The sequence below is a fragment of the Felis catus genome, chromosome B4 (assembly GCF_018350175.1).
Source record: "Felis catus isolate Fca126 chromosome B4, F.catus_Fca126_mat1.0, whole genome shotgun sequence".
NCBI classification, from domain to species: domain Eukaryota; kingdom Metazoa; phylum Chordata; class Mammalia; order Carnivora; family Felidae; genus Felis; species Felis catus.
In genome coordinates this window covers 126,004,448-126,024,077 of record NC_058374.1, presented here as the reverse complement: position 1 = coordinate 126,024,077, position 19,630 = coordinate 126,004,448, and the positions used below count along the sequence as shown (strand labels likewise).

The 19,630-nt window shown below is 42.1% G+C and overlaps 2 protein-coding genes and 1 long non-coding RNA gene across 7 annotated transcripts in view; 1 reads left to right on the top strand and 2 right to left on the bottom strand.

The window, feature by feature from the left end:
* Positions 1-5,924, bottom strand: part of POLR3B (RNA polymerase III subunit B) — a 103,615-nt gene extending 97,691 nt beyond the window's left edge. For 2 of the 5 annotated variants that reach the window (XM_003989200.6, XM_023257401.2), the window contains exons 1-4: positions 5,792-5,924; positions 2,980-3,012; positions 352-408; positions 96-160 (exon numbers count right to left, since the gene is read on the bottom strand). In XM_003989200.6, the coding sequence (XP_003989249.3) occupies positions 96-160; positions 352-408; positions 2,980-3,012; positions 5,792-5,863 (227 nt within the window). In that variant the 5' untranslated portion in view covers positions 5,864-5,924. Of the gene's footprint in view, positions 1-95; positions 161-351; positions 409-2,979; positions 3,013-3,306; positions 3,326-5,058; positions 5,312-5,382; positions 5,617-5,791 lie in introns of those variants that run through there. The other 3 variants (XM_045062262.1, XM_045062264.1, XM_045062263.1) reach the window with 3 other exon arrangements.
* On the top strand, positions 5,807-10,103 carry LOC123386718. The gene is made up of 2 exons (XR_006601062.1): positions 5,807-5,945; positions 8,591-10,103. It is a non-coding gene; the product is annotated as an uncharacterized LOC123386718 (long non-coding RNA).
* Positions 10,104-13,161: 3,058 nt separating this feature from the next.
* Positions 13,162-19,630, bottom strand: part of TCP11L2 (t-complex 11 like 2) — a 41,410-nt gene continuing 34,941 nt past the window's right edge. Inside the window, exon 10 of the mRNA XM_006933990.5 lies at positions 13,162-15,612. Coding sequence (XP_006934052.2) covers positions 15,371-15,612 — 242 coding nt within the window. The 3' untranslated portion in view covers positions 13,162-15,370. The remainder of the gene's footprint in view (positions 15,613-19,630) is intronic.

Below are 19,630 nucleotides of genomic sequence, written 5' to 3'. Positions count from 1 at the left end.
GAGTTATTTTCATACAGTTTTGGTAACAACCACATTCACTTTAAAAAATGTTAGACGTAATCAAAGTAGCAAATCAACAGTAGTTGATTCCTTACTTCAAGTACCACATGGGGTCAGCATCACTTGTAACCTTTTCATTGGCTTTCATTATCTTCTTTATCTGTAGGGAAAAGAACACCATTAGGAATGTCTCTAGCTTAAATCAATTCTCCTCTCTACTTTTTTTTTTTTTAAGTAGGCTCCATATCCAACATGGGGCTCCAACTCATGACCCTGAGATCAGAAGCCGCATGTTCCACCAACTGAGCCAACCAGGCGCCCCTCTCTCTACTTCTAGGCCCTGCTGCTTACCTCCACATTAATGAAATAGTTGAATGAATCTATATGCTGTTTCACGAGGCCTTTCACCTAAACAGACAAAAAATATAAAGTAGGTTAGTGACAAATTAACACCCTATGTTACCGACTCTAACCACAGATGTTCTTCAGATTTTTCTCAAAACCAAAGACAGAAAAAAAAAATCCATGAATTTCACTTAGAACTTAACATGTATGTGTCCTCATTCCATCTCTCCCCCATCCTACTAATACCCCTCAAATTTTCCTCCTTGAGAATCAGCCTGACACTTGGAATTCAAGATAGGAATATCTGAATATACCTAACGACTCTCCACAAGCTAACAAATAAGGCAAGATTTTCTCTGCATACTTTGAATTTGCAGAGATACTACATCTCCTGCTACTGAAAACACTGAAACAATAACAAAGACTCCAAAATGTTAGAATTTAAAAGGACAGTATGTATTCTCTTTTTTTAATATTAATCTTCAAGCACAATTGAGTTCAGGACTGCTAGAACATTCCTAACACATAATCATAGAGCCTTTGCTTTAATTACACTTCCTTTTTGGGATCTCACTGGTTTACAAAGAAACCATCCCATTCAGAAGCAGTCCTAATTATTGGGGGAAGAAATTCAACCTTATGTTGATCTGAGGTCTGCCTTCCTCCAGTTCCCAGCCCTTGGACTTAACTGTCCTTCTGGAGAGAAAGGCCTGCTCTCGACAGTCTGTTTATTTACTTTATCTCTCCTTCATGATGTCATGTCCAGGCCAAACAGGAACTATTCAACTATGTCTCACATGCACGCTTTCCAGACCCTTCGGCAGCAGATGGCCTGCTCCTGGGCATGCTCCAGTTGGTCAGTGTTCCTCCTAACACGGGCACCCTGAACTCATGGACAATGTTCTCAACAGTATGACCAGCACACCATGAGGCCACTGCCTCCCTCATTCTGGATATTACACCACCACTATAAAAAAATCAAGGCCACCTTACAGACTCATCAACTAAAACTCAAAAGGTAATTTTTATCTTCGTAAAGCAATGCTATGAAGTCAAACACACCCAATCCGGTACTTGTACAAAACTAAGTATGTTTGTCCCTCTTCACAGTTGCCATCCCAGCCCAAGAACAGAGCCTTGATTCTGTTGACCAACAGCACTGGCAGCCTCATAAGCTTTGTGTTCCTGTCTCCAGTTATATACTAAAATCATCATACCTTTATTCTTGGACAAATAAATGTCAAGGTGGTGTGAGTAAAGGAGAATCCCAACTTTGAATAAATGGATGAATGAATGAATGAATGAATGAAATAACAAGTCTTATGTCTGTATGGAACCCTCTATCTCTTCTTGGACCTTGTGCCACCAATTGTGTCCTCTTTTTTTTGAATGATAAATATCACCCTTTCTCCTCTGCTTATAGTTTCTTTAAAAAAAAACAAAAGATTTATAACTAAAAAAAGGTTTCCCTTGACCTTATTACAGCTTTATTTCATTCTTGGTCACTCTTCTTAAAACCTCTCAGATAGCTTCCTATTGCTGTTAGAAGAAAAGCCAAAGTCCTTAACATGGCTTTCAAACCTGGTCAGAATTCCGACCCTGACAGCTTCCCCCGCATCCCCTCCCAGCACTCTCCCTTCTGCCTGTAATACAGAACTAAGTCAAATAAGACTCTACTCATTTTTCAAGTCTCCATTCTTTCATTTAACATGCTTTCAACACCCATCCACGCTGTAGTAAACCAGCACTTGATTTCTTACGGCCAAATAATAGTCCACCGTATGGATAAACCATATTATTTATCCATCCATCAGTTGATGGTCATTTGGGTTGTGTCCATTTTTTGGCCACTATGAACATTTGTGTACAAGTTTTTGTGTGAAAATGTGTTTTCATTTCTCTTGAGTAAATAAGGAAAATTGCTGGATCACATGGTAACTCTGTTTAGCCATTTGAGGACCTGCCAGGCTGTTGTCCAAAGCAGTTGCAACATTTTACATTCCCACCAGGAGACTTCCAAGTTCCCCACATCCTCATCAACACTTGTTACCTTTCTTTTTGATCACTGCCATCCTAGTGGGTGTCAAATGATCTATCATTGTGGTACCCCTTACTTCTTAGCATAAGCTCTTGAAAATTGAATTAGATCCTAGACTACCTTATATTCAGCAGTCTCTGTGACTATCCACTCATCTGTTCCAGCCAAACAGACTGGTCATTGGTCCCTACAGATGCCATGGAGGCTCCACTTGAGCACTTTTATCAAGGCATGCTCTCGGTATTATACCTTTTTTGCTTGCTTAAATCCTGTCCTCCTGAGATGTGGTTTATGTCTCACCTCCTTTGGGAGACCTTCTCTGACCACCTGGAGCATCACCACTTTTGCCAACACCACTGTGCTACTGCATATACTACAGCCTTTCTCTAAAATTAGATTACCACTCACCCAACTAGCGCCTTAGACATAGGTTAAGTCATGGTCTAATTCCTTGTATTTCCAAAATATAGCAAATCACATAGTTGTGCAAAGTCAAAAATTATTAGTTGATGATAAACATTTAATCTTTGAAAAAAGATGAATTTGCCCTTTTTCATCTGAAAAATAACCACTAGTATTAAATATTACACAATTACCTTTAAAAATGCTGGAAGCAGCCTCCATTTTTCCTGTGAAGCAAAACAAGAATATCAGAACTCTGTGGCTGCAATCACAATATTTTTACAAGTTATTTTAATATACCAAAAATGACTTACTTTATCAAAGAAAAAGAAAATAAATCAAAATGAACAATTTAAAAATTTTAACCACTTTTATGGAAATCATATATGTGTATGCACATACAAATATATATATATACGTACATGTGTATATGTATGTATATATACACACACACACACACATACACACACACACACACACACACACACACATACACCACAGGTTTCTTAAACAGAATATACTTTAATCTCTTGATGATCCAAGCATTCTTCACACTTTATTTTATCCTCAGGACACCTCCTGAGCAAAAGACAGGTCCAGCAAAAAGGGGTGGCAGGGAGTGCTCAGGGAGGGAAGCAAACAACCTGGAGAAAGTAAAAAACATTCTTCAAAAAAGAGATGTGGGGGCAGGGGATTTGTGGAGTATATAGATCTGTATCTTCCTCTCAATTTTGCTGTGGCCCAAAAACTACTCTAAAAAAAGTTAGTCTACTAACAAAAAGAAGGGAGTCAGGCAAAACTAATCTATGATGACAGAAATCAAAAAGTACACTTGGGGGAGGGGTGCCTGGGTGATTCAGTCAGTTGGGCATCCTACTCTTGATTTCGGCCCAGGTCACGATCCCAGGGTCTTGGGATCAAGCCCTGCGTTGGGCATGGAGCCTGCTTGGGATTCATTCATTCTCTCCCCTCCCCCTTCTCCTTTTCTCTGTCTTAAATAAATAAATAAGTAAAGGTGCTTGGGTTATAAACTCAAAAGGGTTCACAAGGGAACTTTCTAGGGTGATGGAAATGTTCTAGATCTTGTACTGAGTGGTAGTTGTTTGGGTATACATAACTGTCAAAACAAATGTAACTGAACACTTGGTATCTGTACATTTTGTTGTATGTAAATCTATAATGAGGAATGAGAGAAAAATCCAAAGTAGAGTAGAAAGATCTCAGGGCAGGATGGAGAAAGTGGTGGGAAAAGAGGCTGAAGAAGTAAATAGTGACCCGACTGAGGACAGCCTTATAAACATGGTCAAGACGTTAGATTTTGCCCTAAGAGCACAGGGCAGAGATTGAAGAATTTTAACCAAGGAAGCAATATGATCATTTAAACTAATGGCTCTGGCTACAGAGCAGAGAGCAGGTTGGAGTGAGACAAGTTGGCAGCCTAGGAAGTAGGACAGGACAGTGGTTCCAGATTGGACAATAGCAGAAATGAAGCTTCAGACTTGAATGGGTTTACTAGGCAGGAGCCGAAAGATGTGATGGTGGATTGGACACAGGGGGTCAGGAAGAGGAATTTTTATTCCTGAATCAGAAGCCTGGAACTGTGGTTCTGGTCCCTTCACAGCTGTGCGAAGTCAGGCAAGATTTACAAATCCTCTAAGCTTATTCCTTCAGATCTCTGAAAAGGCAGTCTTTTCACCTTAAGGATGAAGACTAAAATCAGACTGGCAGAGTCCAAAATCCAGATCAGCTACTTAACAGCATTCTGACACTGGATTAATCATGTAACCTCTCTGGGCCTCCAAAGTCTTTCATTGGCAAAATGGGGTGAAAATAGTGCTTATTTCAGAAAATCAATAACACAATGCATATTAGGCTTAAACAGAGCCTGCCACATAGCAAGTGGTCAGTAAATGCTGGCTCTTACTATTAACTCTTAAAGAGTTAAAAATCCAGTATTGCCTGATGATCATCAGTGTGTTGTAGGCACTCATGTATTGAATCTGATAGACTAGTCATAATTAACCTCATTAATCTGTCAAATAAATATAAAGAAAAGATTACAATCCAATAGATTCACCGATCATGTCACTCTCCGGCTTAATCCCTTCAATAGCATTTCATAGCTCCTTCGGAGGTCTATGAAAAATCAAAACCTTTCATAATCAGGACCCTCGCCGACCTATTTTTCATCTCTCTTCCTCCACTTTTCTTCACTCTAATACTACCGTAGTTCCTCGAAAACATCAGGCGGTCTGACCTACTATGTCACCTACCGATATTCAAGTGTCCCGTTCCTCTACCTGAAAGCCTTCCCTTCACGATTTCTCCATTTCCCCCATTCCATGACGGTAAAGCCTCTGAGGCCCAGAGGGTTTACATGTGGTTTTCCAGAAAATAAGACTACGTCCACAGCTGAACTTCTCTAGACAGCTCACTGGAGGGCAGTTATCCCTAACTTCTGATTAACTCACGAAAGGTACGGGGCTATTCCCCAAAATACACAATTTCCTTTTTCGAAGTGTTGTGAGTAAATTTCCAGGGCGTTTCAAATACTCCTAAAGCCCAAACTTGAATTCCAAGTTAAAAGGATTACTAGCCTGGGATTCAGACAATTTGGTTTCACCACCACCGGCAAATGTGGGGACCCCACGAAGGTGGCCTAAGCTCCCTGGACCTCGGTGTCTCCTCTAACCCGGGAGCGTGCACTACGTCCCACTAGGTGGGAGCGAGGGCCAATCCTTCCCTGACACACACGAACCCTTAAGGGCCCCCACCCCCACCCCAGCCGAAGGCCGCGAGCGCGGGGCGCTGCTCCGCTCCTCCGAGCTCTGCCCCTCCACGTGCACTCGGTGGCCCGCTCCGGAAGAGACCCGCTCCGTCGCGCTGAGCATGCGCAGAAGCCGCCGACGCCCCTCCCCCCCGCCCCCTCCGCCACGCGAGCTCTACGGGCAACGCCTCCTGCGGACGCTCCCGGCCCCTTCCGCTCTCCGCGTGCCCAGCCCTCACCTCTACAGTAGAGATGGGTGCAGCCAGTTGCTCCGGCGTCAGGTTCCCAAACTCTTCCGCAAGCACGTCCATGCTGTGCTGGTCACGAAGAAGGGAGAAGCCAGCAGAGCCGCCACGCCCGCTTTCGGCTGCCCCAAGCAAACCGCAGCGCCCGGTAAGAGCGGTGCGCGAAGGCCTAAATGGTCCCCGCCGCGCAGGTTAATTGGTGGCGTGATAGAAACGTTCCGCCTGCTCCCGACCCGAACCTGCGGTGGAACCCGGATGTGGCTGAGGCGGAGCTGGGAAACTGCGCCCCCTGGTGTTACTTGGAAGTCTCTGTCGGATAATGTTGACCAGGGGACGGATTCGGTGCCAATTATCCCATATTTCAGACCAGTAAAGCGTATTCGTTCTAATTGTTTAAACAGTTCAGAGAAAAGGGTAAACGGGTAATTTGCACAACTTGAGCCACGGCTGCAGAGATTTTTGTTTAATCCAATCCAAAACTACAGGTTGTATGGTATTGGAAAATAGGAAATTTAACAAATGCTTAGTATTAAGAGGTTGGCTTAAAAAATTATGTGCGTGTGATGGGATATTATACAACCATCAAAATGACATAAAGTGAGGAGGATTTAACTCCCTGGAGAGTAGAGCATAACAGGACGGTAATTAAGGCTTTGTTATATTCTCGAAGGACTAGAGAAAAGATCAGGACGCAGAAAAATTTAGTATGAAAATATGACATTTTAAATCAGTAGGCAAAGACAAGTTATCCAATAAATGATGTCAGAATAGCTGATTATCCATTTAGAAAAAAACATCTAAGTAAATCCTCTATGGATTAAGTGTATTCATAAGATTGAGGTTGTGAAAGCCTTCAAGGACAGCAACACAGAAATTCTAAAGGAAAATATTCATAGATTTGATAATATAATTGTAACCACAGTTTTATTATTCCATGAAAATGCAGAATTTTCTGAACATATTTTTAAAATTCACCATGAATAGAGCCCATGAGTTGGAAGAAGACAAAGGATTGATAGCCGTACTTTAGAATGAACTCAGATCAATAGAAAAAACTCCCATTGGAAGAGAACAAGGCAAAAGATATCAACAATTGTATAATTGGTGCACAGTTTCAGTTTGGGAAGATGCAAAAATTATGGAATGGAGCAGTGGTGATGGTTGTACAACATCATGAATGTACCTAAGGACACTGAACTGCACCCTTAAAAATGGTTTTAATGCACCTGGGTGGCACAGTAGGTTAATCATCTGTCTTGATTTTGGCTCAAGTCATGATCTTGTGGTTCCTGAATTCAAGCCCCACATCGGGCTCTGTGCTGGCAGCCTGTTTGGGATTCTCTCTCTGCTCCTACCCCACTAGTTTGCTCACTCTCACCTTCTCTCTCAAAAATAAATAAATAAAACTTTTTAAAAAATGGTTAACTTTTCTGTATATTTTGCCACAGTAAATTATGAAAATTTGTAAATACACAAATGCCATTTTCCCATCGTGACTGTATAACTCTTTCACGAGGTTAATTTCCAAATTAGCTGCTTCAAGTAAATTTCAGTGCCTGTATCTCCAAAGTATTGTGCTGAAATCTGAAAGTAGGAGAAGGGAAAGAAAAATTTTAAAGGTTAATTAAAAACCCCATTCTTGAAGATCTTATGTGTTTGCTTAAAATGACACATATACTTTTGTATCATCCTTGTGAATTACCAGAGAGCAACCTATTTAGAATCTAGGCTGGAAGGGACTCTGAAGTGATTTTTAGATGGCAGAGATCTCAAGGTTGGCTCAGATGTGTTGGCTTACTGCTCCAAAGTCCTCTTGGCTTTTCATTCTCAAAGTGATTTTCCAATTTTAGCATGCATCTGAATCACCTGGAGAGATTGTTAAAACAACCTCAGCTTGCATATTAGGCGGGTTTGGGCCAGGGCCTGCAAATTTGCATTTACAGTAAGTTCCCAGGTGATGCTGCTGCTGCTGGCCCAGTGATCACACTTTGGAAATCACTCTTTAACATAAGACATACCACTTGATACCATATCCTATGTTTATGCATCTAATTCTTTACACCAGGAGCTCCTGGAACAGAAACCATCTTGTCTGTCTTTGCACTCCCAGGTTCTAACTCACTGTTTGCCCCTGAATAAATTTTTGTTGAATAAATTATTTGAAAGAAAATAATGTAGTGAGTGATAATAAACTTGATATTGTATTTCACATTAAAAAAAAACAAACCTTGATTTGTTTGTTTGTTTCTCTTGAAAAGAGATGAATCAGGTAGCAGTGAACCCAGAGTCACACTGGCAACAGCTGACGCTGAGTGGTGTTGGGGCGCTTAGACCACAGCTGCTACAATCCTTGCAATCCTTCCCTTATTACCCCTGCCTCCCCTCTCTCACCCCAACCAGGTATCAGCACTTGCCCCCAGGTCAACCCATGACTTCTGATTCCCTAGGGAACTGAATTTTAAAAACCAAAAAGCCAGGAACAGTCTCCTGACTCTTCTGTTTTCTGCTGTCACATTCTTTTCCTGAGATATTAGTACAAAAAGATTCGTGGTTTGAATAGAAGGCTGGGCATTTGGGGAAGGGAAATCGCAGAAAGAAAAATGGCTGACATCTTGGAATATTGTACCATCAATTAAGTATATAGTGTTGCGGTAGCCAGATGAGAAGGTGACTGATGCGGTGGAGAAGTGGATAAAGAAAAAGGGGCATTGGTTAAAGGACAGCAAAAGAAAGGGAAGCAGAGGTGTCCAAGCTGGGCTTCCCTTTACTGACTGAGCATTTACTCTTTGCTAGGCATTGGAATAACCACTTCGTGTGCATTCTCTGATTTAATGATCAACCGCAGGGAGGTAAGTATGATTATCTCCACTTGACAGGTGAAGAGACTAAGGTTCACAGGGATTAAGAAATTCGCCAAGCAGAGCTAGAATTTAAATCCATAATTATCTGACATGCTTTCAATTGCCCTATCATAATAGCACCCTGGATGGATGGAGTGGCAGAAGATATTTCAAGCAGAGGAAAACAGCATGACCAATGGCTTGAGGACTTTACATAGGACCACATTCTGGCAATTGAGTGTGATCTCCATAGGGCTTGTCTATAAGGAAGTGTCTGTAGGTGACACTAGAAAGATCCATTGGGACTGGGCCATTGTTAGCCCTTATGCCATGTTAAAGAAATAAGACCTTATTCTGAGAGGCTTCAACATGAAGACACTGTAAACAAAAAAGGATTATCCTGTCTTCAAAACCTTGATGCATCCAGACTGGGAGAAAACATGTGTGATCCTGGTTTCCAAACTTGAGTAAATTCACAATAGAACTAGAAAAGGCTAGAACAATGTTGGAGAAAGAATATGGGCTCTTCAGTCTGAAAAGGCAAGGGCAAAGAGGGCTTCTGTGAAGCCCATCATTTCATAAACAGCAAGGTGAGGGTGAACACGGGCTGAAACCTCTACTGTAATCAGAAAAAACAGCTTACGTTTTGAGCAAGGGTGGATGGTCTGAAGCCTTTTGCTGCCTGACATGCCCACAAAGCCCTTCTCTGAAACAGCCTTGCATTGTGTCATGGGACCCAACCATGCTGTAAGAATTGATTGGGTCAGGAACCTGCCAAAGACAGCCATGTAGGGGAGCTGACGTGGCCCCTACCCAGTGCAGGAGAGTAGGGAAGAGGAGTGTCTGTACTGACTAATGGCAATTAGACCCAATCACTTCTCTCCTGGGACGTTATTAATTAAGAGGTACCAAAAGGGAGGGCGGCCGCATAAAGAAGTAGTGAAGTAAAACACCAAGGAAGCATTTGGTAGCATCACAACAGTGAGAAATACTTTTGATCAGATGACCTAGAGAAACCAATATAGCAAAAGGTTTTAGCACACACATTCCAGGGTTAGACTCTGGTGGGTTTAAAGACACCCACCAGCTCTGTAACCTTGGACAACTTCTGTAGCTAATCTGAGCTTCATTTGCATCTATAGAAATAAAGATAAAGCCTGCCCTACAGGGTGTTGTGCAGTTATAGGAGATCATGTGTATGAAGCGCTTAGGGTATTCCTTGCCATATGGTAAGTGCTCAGTGGCTATTATTTTACTTGAAAGAAAAAAGAATGAAGGGCACCTGGGTGGTTCAGTCATTTGAGTGTCCAACTCTTGATTTCAGCTCAGGTCATGATCTCAGGGTCATGGGATTCTCCCTCTTTCTCTCTCTCTCTCTCTTCCCACCCACACTCTGTAAATAATAAAAAATAAAGAATTATATTCAGATCCTCCATCAAGCCTGCAAGTGCAGCTGGTGAGACAGATTCCTGTGTTTTCTTTCTTCTTTTTAAAGCTTTGCAATAAATCCCTCGGTTCCTTCCCTTGAAATCTGAAAGATGCATAAACTTAGAAATGAACAAGATAAAGCTTCACCCCAAAAATAGAGAACAAGAAGACGCAAGTCAGTAATAACAAACGTACTTTCTAAAAGGTTAGATTAAATCATGGAGGATAAAGTCATTAGTGATTACCAAGTAAAATAAGAACATGTTGGGTTTGTCACTTTCCTTTGCAGTTGACACTAAGGACAATAACTGCAGCCTTCTACATACCCTTGAGTTTCTCTGCCAATGACAATCTTGGGCTTAATGAACCATGGTTCTGATGAGGTATGACAATTTCTGCTCTTGTGTACTTAAGTACCTGACCATCACATCTCACAATACTAAAACCTCCTGAAGCTTGAAAGAGATTTAGGACTAATAAATTACAGTTATTTTAATGTATTCTGACTACATTATGCTTCAGAGTTTGCAGATGATTTTGAATACATTATCTCATTTGATTCTCACAACATCTCTTGTGAGGTGGGGTAGGAAACAGAGGCTCAAGGAGATTTAAAAAACTGGCTTGAGTTCATAGAGCTATTAAGTAGACGAAATGAATTCAAACTCCGGTCTTGTGATTCTCAGTCCCATGCTACTTTTACTAAGCCATGAGTAGAAAATTTTGGAACTTAACATCCCCAGAGGTGGAACAGGTTGAACTTTAGTCTCGAGAAGGGTTTGAGTTAGAAATAAAAATATGTTGCACAAAGGTGGCGCACTCCACACCCATGGCATACTTTGCCAACCAGGCACAGAACTCTTTACTGCTCACCATGGATCTGGCTTCAAAATCCTCTCAACATGGCGCTCTGGAGAACTACTATTAAAAGATGAGAATGGGCACATGGTTTTAAACCTATTTTCATGAAAAGAAGATTCATGGGGCTTATTTAAGAAAGCTGGAGGGACCAGAGGTAGAGATTGCTAATGCTTACCAACATATCAGCCTCTTCTTCCTTGACATAATCTTGCCTCCCTTGCAGTTAGATGAGTCCGCATGATAGAGTTGTGGCCAATGAACCATGAGTAAAAGTGAACAATCCTTTTCTTTCCTTATCTTCTGAGGGAATGGAGACTTTGAAGAGCTAGGGGACAGCAGTCACAAGACGGTTGGAAGTTGGGCTTCTTCTACTACTGAATGGAGTAGCACCTCCCCCAGCCCACCACCCTACCCCTGCTTTGAACTATAATTTGAGAAATGTGGGTATATGAGGCCACTGAGACCTGGGAGCTATTCGTTTGGCAGTTCATCTACACACACACCAATAATGGTCGACTTCACATGCCGCTGCCCTTCCTTGAATCATCTTTTAGCATTATTCTCAGAGGCAGTGTGGGATTGGGTGGGTGGTCACACACATTTCTCACATCCAAATTTTAAAGCCCTCACAAATGTATATTTTATGGATTTTTTTTTTCTCTTTCTGCTCCTCAACAACTCTTTCCCATTTGGAAGCAATCTCTAGTTGGGTGACCTTGATGGGACCATGGGAGTCCAAGGGTCAGCTACTCACTCCTTCCATCTCCTGCAAATCAGAGCCTGGGAACTTGGCCTAGATTCTTCTAACAGCTTGTTCATACCTGGGACTTTGAATCTTGAGCAAATTAGGCAAAGAAGCAAGGACAGTAGAGAAATAAATCTCTGAAGCCATAGGACTGCATCCAGCTTGGCTAGAGTCCTGCAGCTTGCATTGCCTTGGTTCCTACCCATTTTCCAAGCCCGACTCCCCAGATTAGGACGATTCCATCAGGTCCTCAATACCTATGCAGTAAGCTCCCTTTCTGCTTCAGCAGGCCTGGGTCCATTTCCATTGCTTATGCCATGTGTTCACGTGCGAGTGCATATATGTATTCACACTCCACACAGAGGAATATTCCCGCACCAACAGCAAGTGTTCTTTGCCAGGGTAATCTTTCCAAAACATAATTTCCAAATACATAATTTCTAAAACACAACCCTCTCTTATTTCAAAAGATTCTGATTCTTTATCTATTTCAGGACAAACCCCAAAAATTTTAGCATAACATCCCAGAACCTTTTTACCTCTCTTGTTTCACCTCTCCTCACCTCCACTCTTCTACCATATGCTAGTCATTGGCTTGCCATTTCTCCACCCCACTATATTCACCATGCACTTGACTTATTGTGCCTTCCCCTTTCTTAGCCTCCTGGCCATTCCTGACCCATCTTGTTGTAGCTCAAGAATGATCTCCATGGAATAGAATGGGATGGTATTTACTCTAGCACTGTATGTACTTGTTTTCATCTTTATGATACTTTGTTCATGAGTCTGTCCTTCTTCCTAGATTATAAGCTTCTTGAGGACGGTGTCTATCTAGTCATCTGTGGATCACACAACACTTAGGATACTTCTGGTCATACAGTATATGCTCAGTATATTTCCTGACTGAGTGAACATGACCTGATCTCTGTAAGGTTCTGACAATCACCAGAACAATCATTCTAGAAGAACCACAGTAAAGACTGTGCAATATTCCAGCCCTGAGCTACCCAAAGGTGGTTTAGAAAACAGGGGCACCTGGGTGGCGCAGTTGGTTGAGCGTCCGACTTCAGCCAGGTCACGATCTCGCGGTCCGTGAGTTCGAGCCCCGTGTCAGGCTCTGGGCTGATGGCTCGGAGCCTGGAGCCTGTTTCCGATTCTGTGTCTCCTCTCTCTGCCCCTCCCCTGTTCATGCTCTGTCTCTCTCTGTCCCAAAAATAAATAAAAAACGTTGAAAAAAAAATTAGAAAAAAAAAAAAAGAAAACAAAGAGGGCACCTGGGTGGCTCAGTCAGTTAAGTATCAGACTTCAACTCAGGTCATGATCTCACAGTTTGTGAGTTTGAACTGTGTGTCAGGGTCTCTGCTGTCAGCACAGTGCCCACTTCAGATCCTCTGTCCCCTCGCTCTCTGCCCCTCCCCCACTCATTCTCTCTCGCTCACCCTCACTCTCTCAAAAAATAAAAAAAATACAAAAAACAAAGAGACACTGGCTATCTTCAAATAATTTTTAATGTTTTAAAATTTAACTAGTGCACACAATACATGTTTTAGCAGAAGAATGAAAATGTGTATATGGTGTTTTAATAAAATTGACATTACAAAACAAGACCATGTTAAGAAAACCTCAGAAGTAAACATTTAAGTAAAACACAAAAAAAGAACACAACATGCTAAGGGATATGCTTTTAAAAATCCTAATAAATGTAGTTGCCTAAATCCAGACTTGAGACATTGAGATTTACCTTGGGACTTAAAAAAAGAAAGAAAGAAAAAGAAAAAGCAGCAGAATGCCCTTCATTTTAAATGCATTTTTAAAAATGTCTGCACATTGTTTTCCCGCTGGCAATTGCAGTATAGTCAAGTATACAAGAATACCAGCTGGGTTCCATTCTGATAATAAAAAAGTACACCACTCAGTCTTCCTGTTAAGTACGTGGTTTACCTCGGAAAGCAACAAAAAGTCACACTACACATTACTTTTCCACGTCAGAACCCTCTGCCACCCACGCTCCAAAGTGAACACAATTGAAAACTACCTTGACTTAAGAGAAAATGAAAAAAAAAATTTGTTTTCAGCACCTTATGGTTTCTAAGCACAGGAAAACATGGGCAGAAGGGAAATACAGGAAGACGACAGGGGGAAATGGGTAAGACCAGTGATGTGCTCTTCAGGAAAATTCTACTCATAACAGCTGCTTAGATGGGTAGAATGGCAGATGTATATATTGGTCATTGTGAGAAAAAAAAAAAAGACTTTCAAAATTTCCTCAAGTTTTGGCAGATCCCTCCAACATGTAAAGATTGGAGATAATTTATTCACACAATCATGTCCTAGAACTTTACCAAATGATTAAGTAACACCATAATGGTGGAGGTCAGAGTGAGGAAAAGGAGGTAAGGTAAAAAAGAGTACTCCCTCCTTTTGACCTCCTACCCACTCTTCCCTACCAGACTACTAAGATTCAGTGGGTCCTTAGAAAACAAAATAATCCAAAGGTGTTTTATGGGAATAAAGTACTTTCTAGATGGAGTCTGCCCAGACTGTAGTGCTTCCCTTAACATTTTAGAAGAAGTATGTAATTCTCGGACAAGCAGATTTCTCCAAAACCCCAATGACAACCAGTGACAGCTTGGCAAACTTTTGACTTAATGCTCAAGAATGTCAAATGATAGTGATGCTTAGAAGAGCATCTTGGTCATAGCGGGGTAAGAATCTAATCAGCACAGGAGGCATTTGCTAACAAGTTATATGGTTAAAAAAATCCAAACTTCAACTATTTCATTTTCGCATGTGAACTTCACTGACAACGGGGGATCTCCTGGCGATCTCGTTTACTGTTAACTTCCCTTCTTATTCTAAATAAACCAATTCAAACCACTCCTGCCTTACATAAAAATATTAACATCTTATATAAACCTTACCAATGGCCTGAGAAATGCAAGGACATTCACTAATATATTTGTGCAAAACTTGTTTCTCTCAGAGAGCAGGGTAAGTTACAGGCAGAAACCAACCTCTAGAATAAAATTTTAGAAGGGATTTTTTAAAATATATTTTCACTAAATGAACAATACAGGTTTTACCTAAAATGTGTACATAGCTTTAAAATGTCTTTAATAAATTTAAATTCTAGACAAATACTGGCAATTGGTAATATAAAATGTGATTTGGTACATTTCTGGGCTTTATAAACTTACTATGTAAGTTTTTGTTACACATTAATAAAATTTAATCGTACATTTCAAATACAATTATGCTTATGTCACATCATTTATTCAGAACATCAGTCCCCTTGGTTATTCTCATGACTTGCAACCCTTTTAAGAAGTTGTAACAAAATTAAAAATCATTAGATTTGATAGTGACAAGTGAGGAAATACAACTCCTTAAAGGTTGAATGAACAAGCCACATATAAACGCTTAAAACATTTACAAGTATTATATAGGTAATATAATTAATTATAAATTGCTTTCTGTCCATTAAAAACATCTCTTTTGAACTTGAAAATGATGCATGAATAGGGTCTCTATGATGTGCATGTCTTCTGCAATGCTAATATTACTGGATTACACAAATTCAGGCTAACGCTGCACCACAAGCAGGACTGAGGATGTGCCACATCTGTAATGCCACTGGTGGAAACAGACTGGGTACCAAAGTGCTAGATTTCCAACCTCGCATCCAATGTCAGTTCCTCTTTAGTTAGCAGATGAAGCATCAGCCTTTCCCATGGCTTCCTCACCGAAGAGCAGCTTTCGAAGTATATTTGCATAAAATGGTCCATACACTTGCTTGTTGAGATTCACAATGTTTGCATATTGAGAGCCTAGCACTTCTAGCTCCTGCTGAATGATAGCAAGGCCTCCTGGCACGGGAGGCATGCATTTTTGAGGACTTGGAAGACAAAGTAGGCTTTTCATGTATAGTTGGATTCGTTTATCTGGAGAAAAATAAAATATCTTTATCTGACGCTTTATTAAAGAATATGAGTTTTTAAAAGGAAATGAGAATAGTGATTATGGTAGGTAGATTGCAATTAATATTCCCAATTCTTTGCCCTCCCTGTATCCATGCCCTTTACAAGTTAGTTTTGCAGCTCTTCCATGGAAGGCTGGAGACCGTTTCCCCATGTCTTGAACTGAGGAGGCCTTATAGATTGTTCTGGCTGATAGAGAATGCGGTAGAAGTGTTGGTATGCTAGTTCCAGGCAGAGGCTCCAAGAGCCACGGTCCACATCTGTTCTCTCCACCCACCACTGCACGTGAACAAGCCGGGGCTGCATGAGAGACCACATCGAAGGAAGCCCAGCTGTTCCATCCGAGGCCATCCTAGACCAACCTACAGCCAACAACCTGTCACACTTGAGAGAGTCCAGCCAAGACCAGCAGAGCAACCTAGCCAAGCCATAGCTGTCTGAATACACCTGTGCAAGCCCCCAAGACCAGATGAACTACTTAGTTGTCCCACAGACCTGTGAGCAACACTATTTGTGTTGTTTTAAAATACAGAGTTTGAAGTGGCTTGTTACACAGCAATGGCTAACTGACAAAAAAAATGCAGGACACTTTTAGAGCAAGACGGGGCCTCTTTTACAAAAACTCAATACCTAATGTCCATAATTTTAGTTATGTACACAACAGCTAAGTTTGTAAACTAGCTCTGCCAGCTTGGCCCCACACAGTGTTTTTTTAAAAACAGAAACCATTTAAAATCAGGGAATTTCACATAGAAATCCAAACTTCTGGTTCCTCTAGAAAGATCTAGAAGTCAGGCAAACTTGGGCACCCGAAATACCACATGCCAAGGGGGACCACACTTCCAGGATTTCCCAGAACAGTCAAAGTTCACACCTGTTGTCCTGGCATAATTAACAAGAGTGCTCTAAAAAGCGTCCTGGTTTGGACAATAAATTATACGGTTACCCCACCTATGACCAACCATCTAGAGGCACCGAGGAGTGGCTGCCCCAACTGGCACTCCAGTCGGCCATCTTCTCTGTCCTCCTAATCCATTGCTTCGATGCATCTGCGTGTGAGGTGACTTTACAAAAGGATGTGAATGCATAAATAAATTGGGCTGCAACAGTATCAGGCAAATAATGCCGGACCAACCAGATCCGCCACAGGCCACGCTGCCCCGAGGACTTTCTTTGGCCGTGGAAACAGAAACTTCACAAAGGAAAGTTTGCTAAGGAGAACACAGTCCATCGAATATGGACAACGATGACATGAATGAAACTCTTATCTCCAAACACTTCTCCCAAAAGTCACATATTGCAACCGGATCTGACCTAGAACTCTAAGTCCCAATGTCCCATGTCCTTGTCTTAGCCAGAACTGTTTTCTCTTACTAGACTGCTCTTCCCTCTCTCCTCATCTCTGCCCAAAGGCCAAAGCATCCTTCAACGCCAAGCCTAAAGTTACCTCCTTTCCATGGCTTTCCCTAACATCTGTCAGATAATCATGCTATATTACTGTTACTTGGGAACGTGTGTCTCTCTCCCTTCTTAGATGGGGAGCTCTCTGAGGGTGAGGGATCTTGATATCCCTGGTCTGGCATGTGGCAGGCACATCACAGATGCTGCCTGAGTCGAGGTGAGAATGAAATGAAAAATCTCCGTAAAGGTGAATACACCCAACTGAAAACAACAGAGTCAGGGAGGACCGGGGTGGGCGAAGGCAATCAAAGAGGACTCGGCCTGACCTGTAATTTGTCAACAAGAAGAAACCATTCGTGTATCACTTGCATAATTGAAAATTACTTTAAAAAAACGGAGATGGCTCCAAGCATGCAAATAGTCTCCATGGCAGGTAATCTATAAATAATTTTTATCTGGTTTCCATACGCATTTGAAAAAAAGCTGGCTTGAAAGAAAACTTTACTAATTATCTTTATAAAAGGCTAAGAACACAGTGGGAGCTGTATGCCATTGTAAATAAAGAGCGCATCACTCAAGAACAAAAGAGGGCAGACTACGGATATTGGGAACAGGGGAGGAAATCCATGGGTGACTGGTCCTTCTTATGTGCCCAGGATTCCTCTGAGTGCTTAATTTACTCCAGCTCTTCTGCAAGCAGAAAATTAAGAGTCAGTTGGGTAATAAATTTCCCGTTAGACCTAACTCTTAGAAGCCCAGGTCTGTTTTCAACACAGATAGAGTCTGAACACCTTCCTGAAAGATTGCTGAAAGAGTAAGACTCTTTCAAAATTGTTATTATGCTGACAAGTGGCTCTGTCTCCTCTATGGACGAGTCAGTTTTGAGGCCAAGACGAAAATGACAGAAGCGTCTGTCCACTTAGGAGCAGCCAAACCAAGTCCCTGCCAAAGGCGTGCCCTTGGCTTCCAGGATTGAAGGAGAGACCTTGACGTGAGTCAGCTGAGTTGCTAGGCGATGCTACTTTGAGGTTAAAAAATGCTTTCATTTTTTATGAAAAATGCAAAAGAGCATTTGCAAAAGAGAAGGAAAGTTGGACTGGGGATAGCTGAGTGAAAAAAAAAAAAAAGGTGCTTTACTGGATATTAAGAGGCCACCGTGGGGTGGGGCCATCCAGCTGGGGCATCCCAGCTTCCCTCTCCCTTCTGAAACTACAAGTACTTCCCTTATCCAAAGCAAGGGCACAGAGGACACCTGGATGCTTTGGCCATCATGCCAACCAGTAGCAGGGCTCCAGTTCTGACTGGAATGCCCTCCAGGAGGAGTTAAGAATATGAGCTCCAGAGTAAGACTGGCTCAGGGAGAGTCCCTAGTCTGCAACCAGCTGGTTACATGAGAGACATTCACCCAGTCTCAGTCCCCAGTGCCCTCACCCCTTCCACAAAACAGTTGGATCCTTGAACATGGGGATGAAAGGCACTGACCCTCCCCCACCATGGAGTCAAAACTAGGCATCTAACTTTTGACTCCCCAAAAGCCCAACTACTAATAGCCTACTGTTGACCAGAAACTTTACTGATAACATAGTTGACTAACATGTATTTTGTATATGTATTATACACTTTGTTCTTACAATAAAATAAGCTGGAGAATAGAAAATGTTAAGAAAATCCTAAGGGAGGGGTGCCTGAGTGGCTCAGGCGGTTAAGCGTCCGACTTCGGCTCAGGTCATGATCTCACGGTTCGTGAGTTCGAGCCTCGCGTCGGGCTCTGTGCTGACAGCTCAGGGCCTGGAGCCCGCTTCGGATTCTGTGTCTCCCTCTGTCTGCCCCTCCACTGCTTGCACTCTGTCTCTTGCATTGTCTCAAAAATAAATAAACATTTTTAAAAAGTTTATAAAAAAAGAAAATCCTAAGGGAGAGAAAATACGTTTCCAGTGCTGTACTGTATTTATTAAAGAAAATTTGTATGTAAGGGGGCCTGCTCAGTTCGAACGTGTGTTGTTCAAGGGTCAACTGTACTTATGAAATGTCATCTCTGAGTCCAGCCTGGTACAGGGATACAGCAGAGGAGAGACACGCGTCCCACCCTCACGAGGCCTGCACACCAGTGGGGGCTAGCAGCACGTGGAAGAGACTGCAGACAGCCTGCCCCTTTTCCTCCCAGGAACACAACCTCCCAGGTATTGGCTGTTCTGCTGGAGACCACGGGCTGTGAGGACAGACACGAGTCGGCGGGGAAGGGCTCAGCCACAGGTGGCTGCGGCTATGCTGTGTCTGTCACTGCCATCCACAGTCACCTCCCAGTAGCCCACGGGGCTGCTCCCCAGCACTGCTCCTTTCTGGGGAGGGGTTGAAGCCTTGAGCTTTGAGGGGCCTAGATCCCAGCATTCCATGTCCCTAGTGGGTAAGGATGAGAGAAACTATGTGAGAGCCTCAAATAAATAATAACAAGTATTTGTGTGCTTAGGGAAGTCAGTGTTGTACTTTGAAAACTTGCAAATTAGTCCTAAGATGTTAGTATGCTCCCATTCTGTGCTCTTTTCCTCCTCCTGGTCTTTGTTCTTCGCTCTCTGTAGCAGAC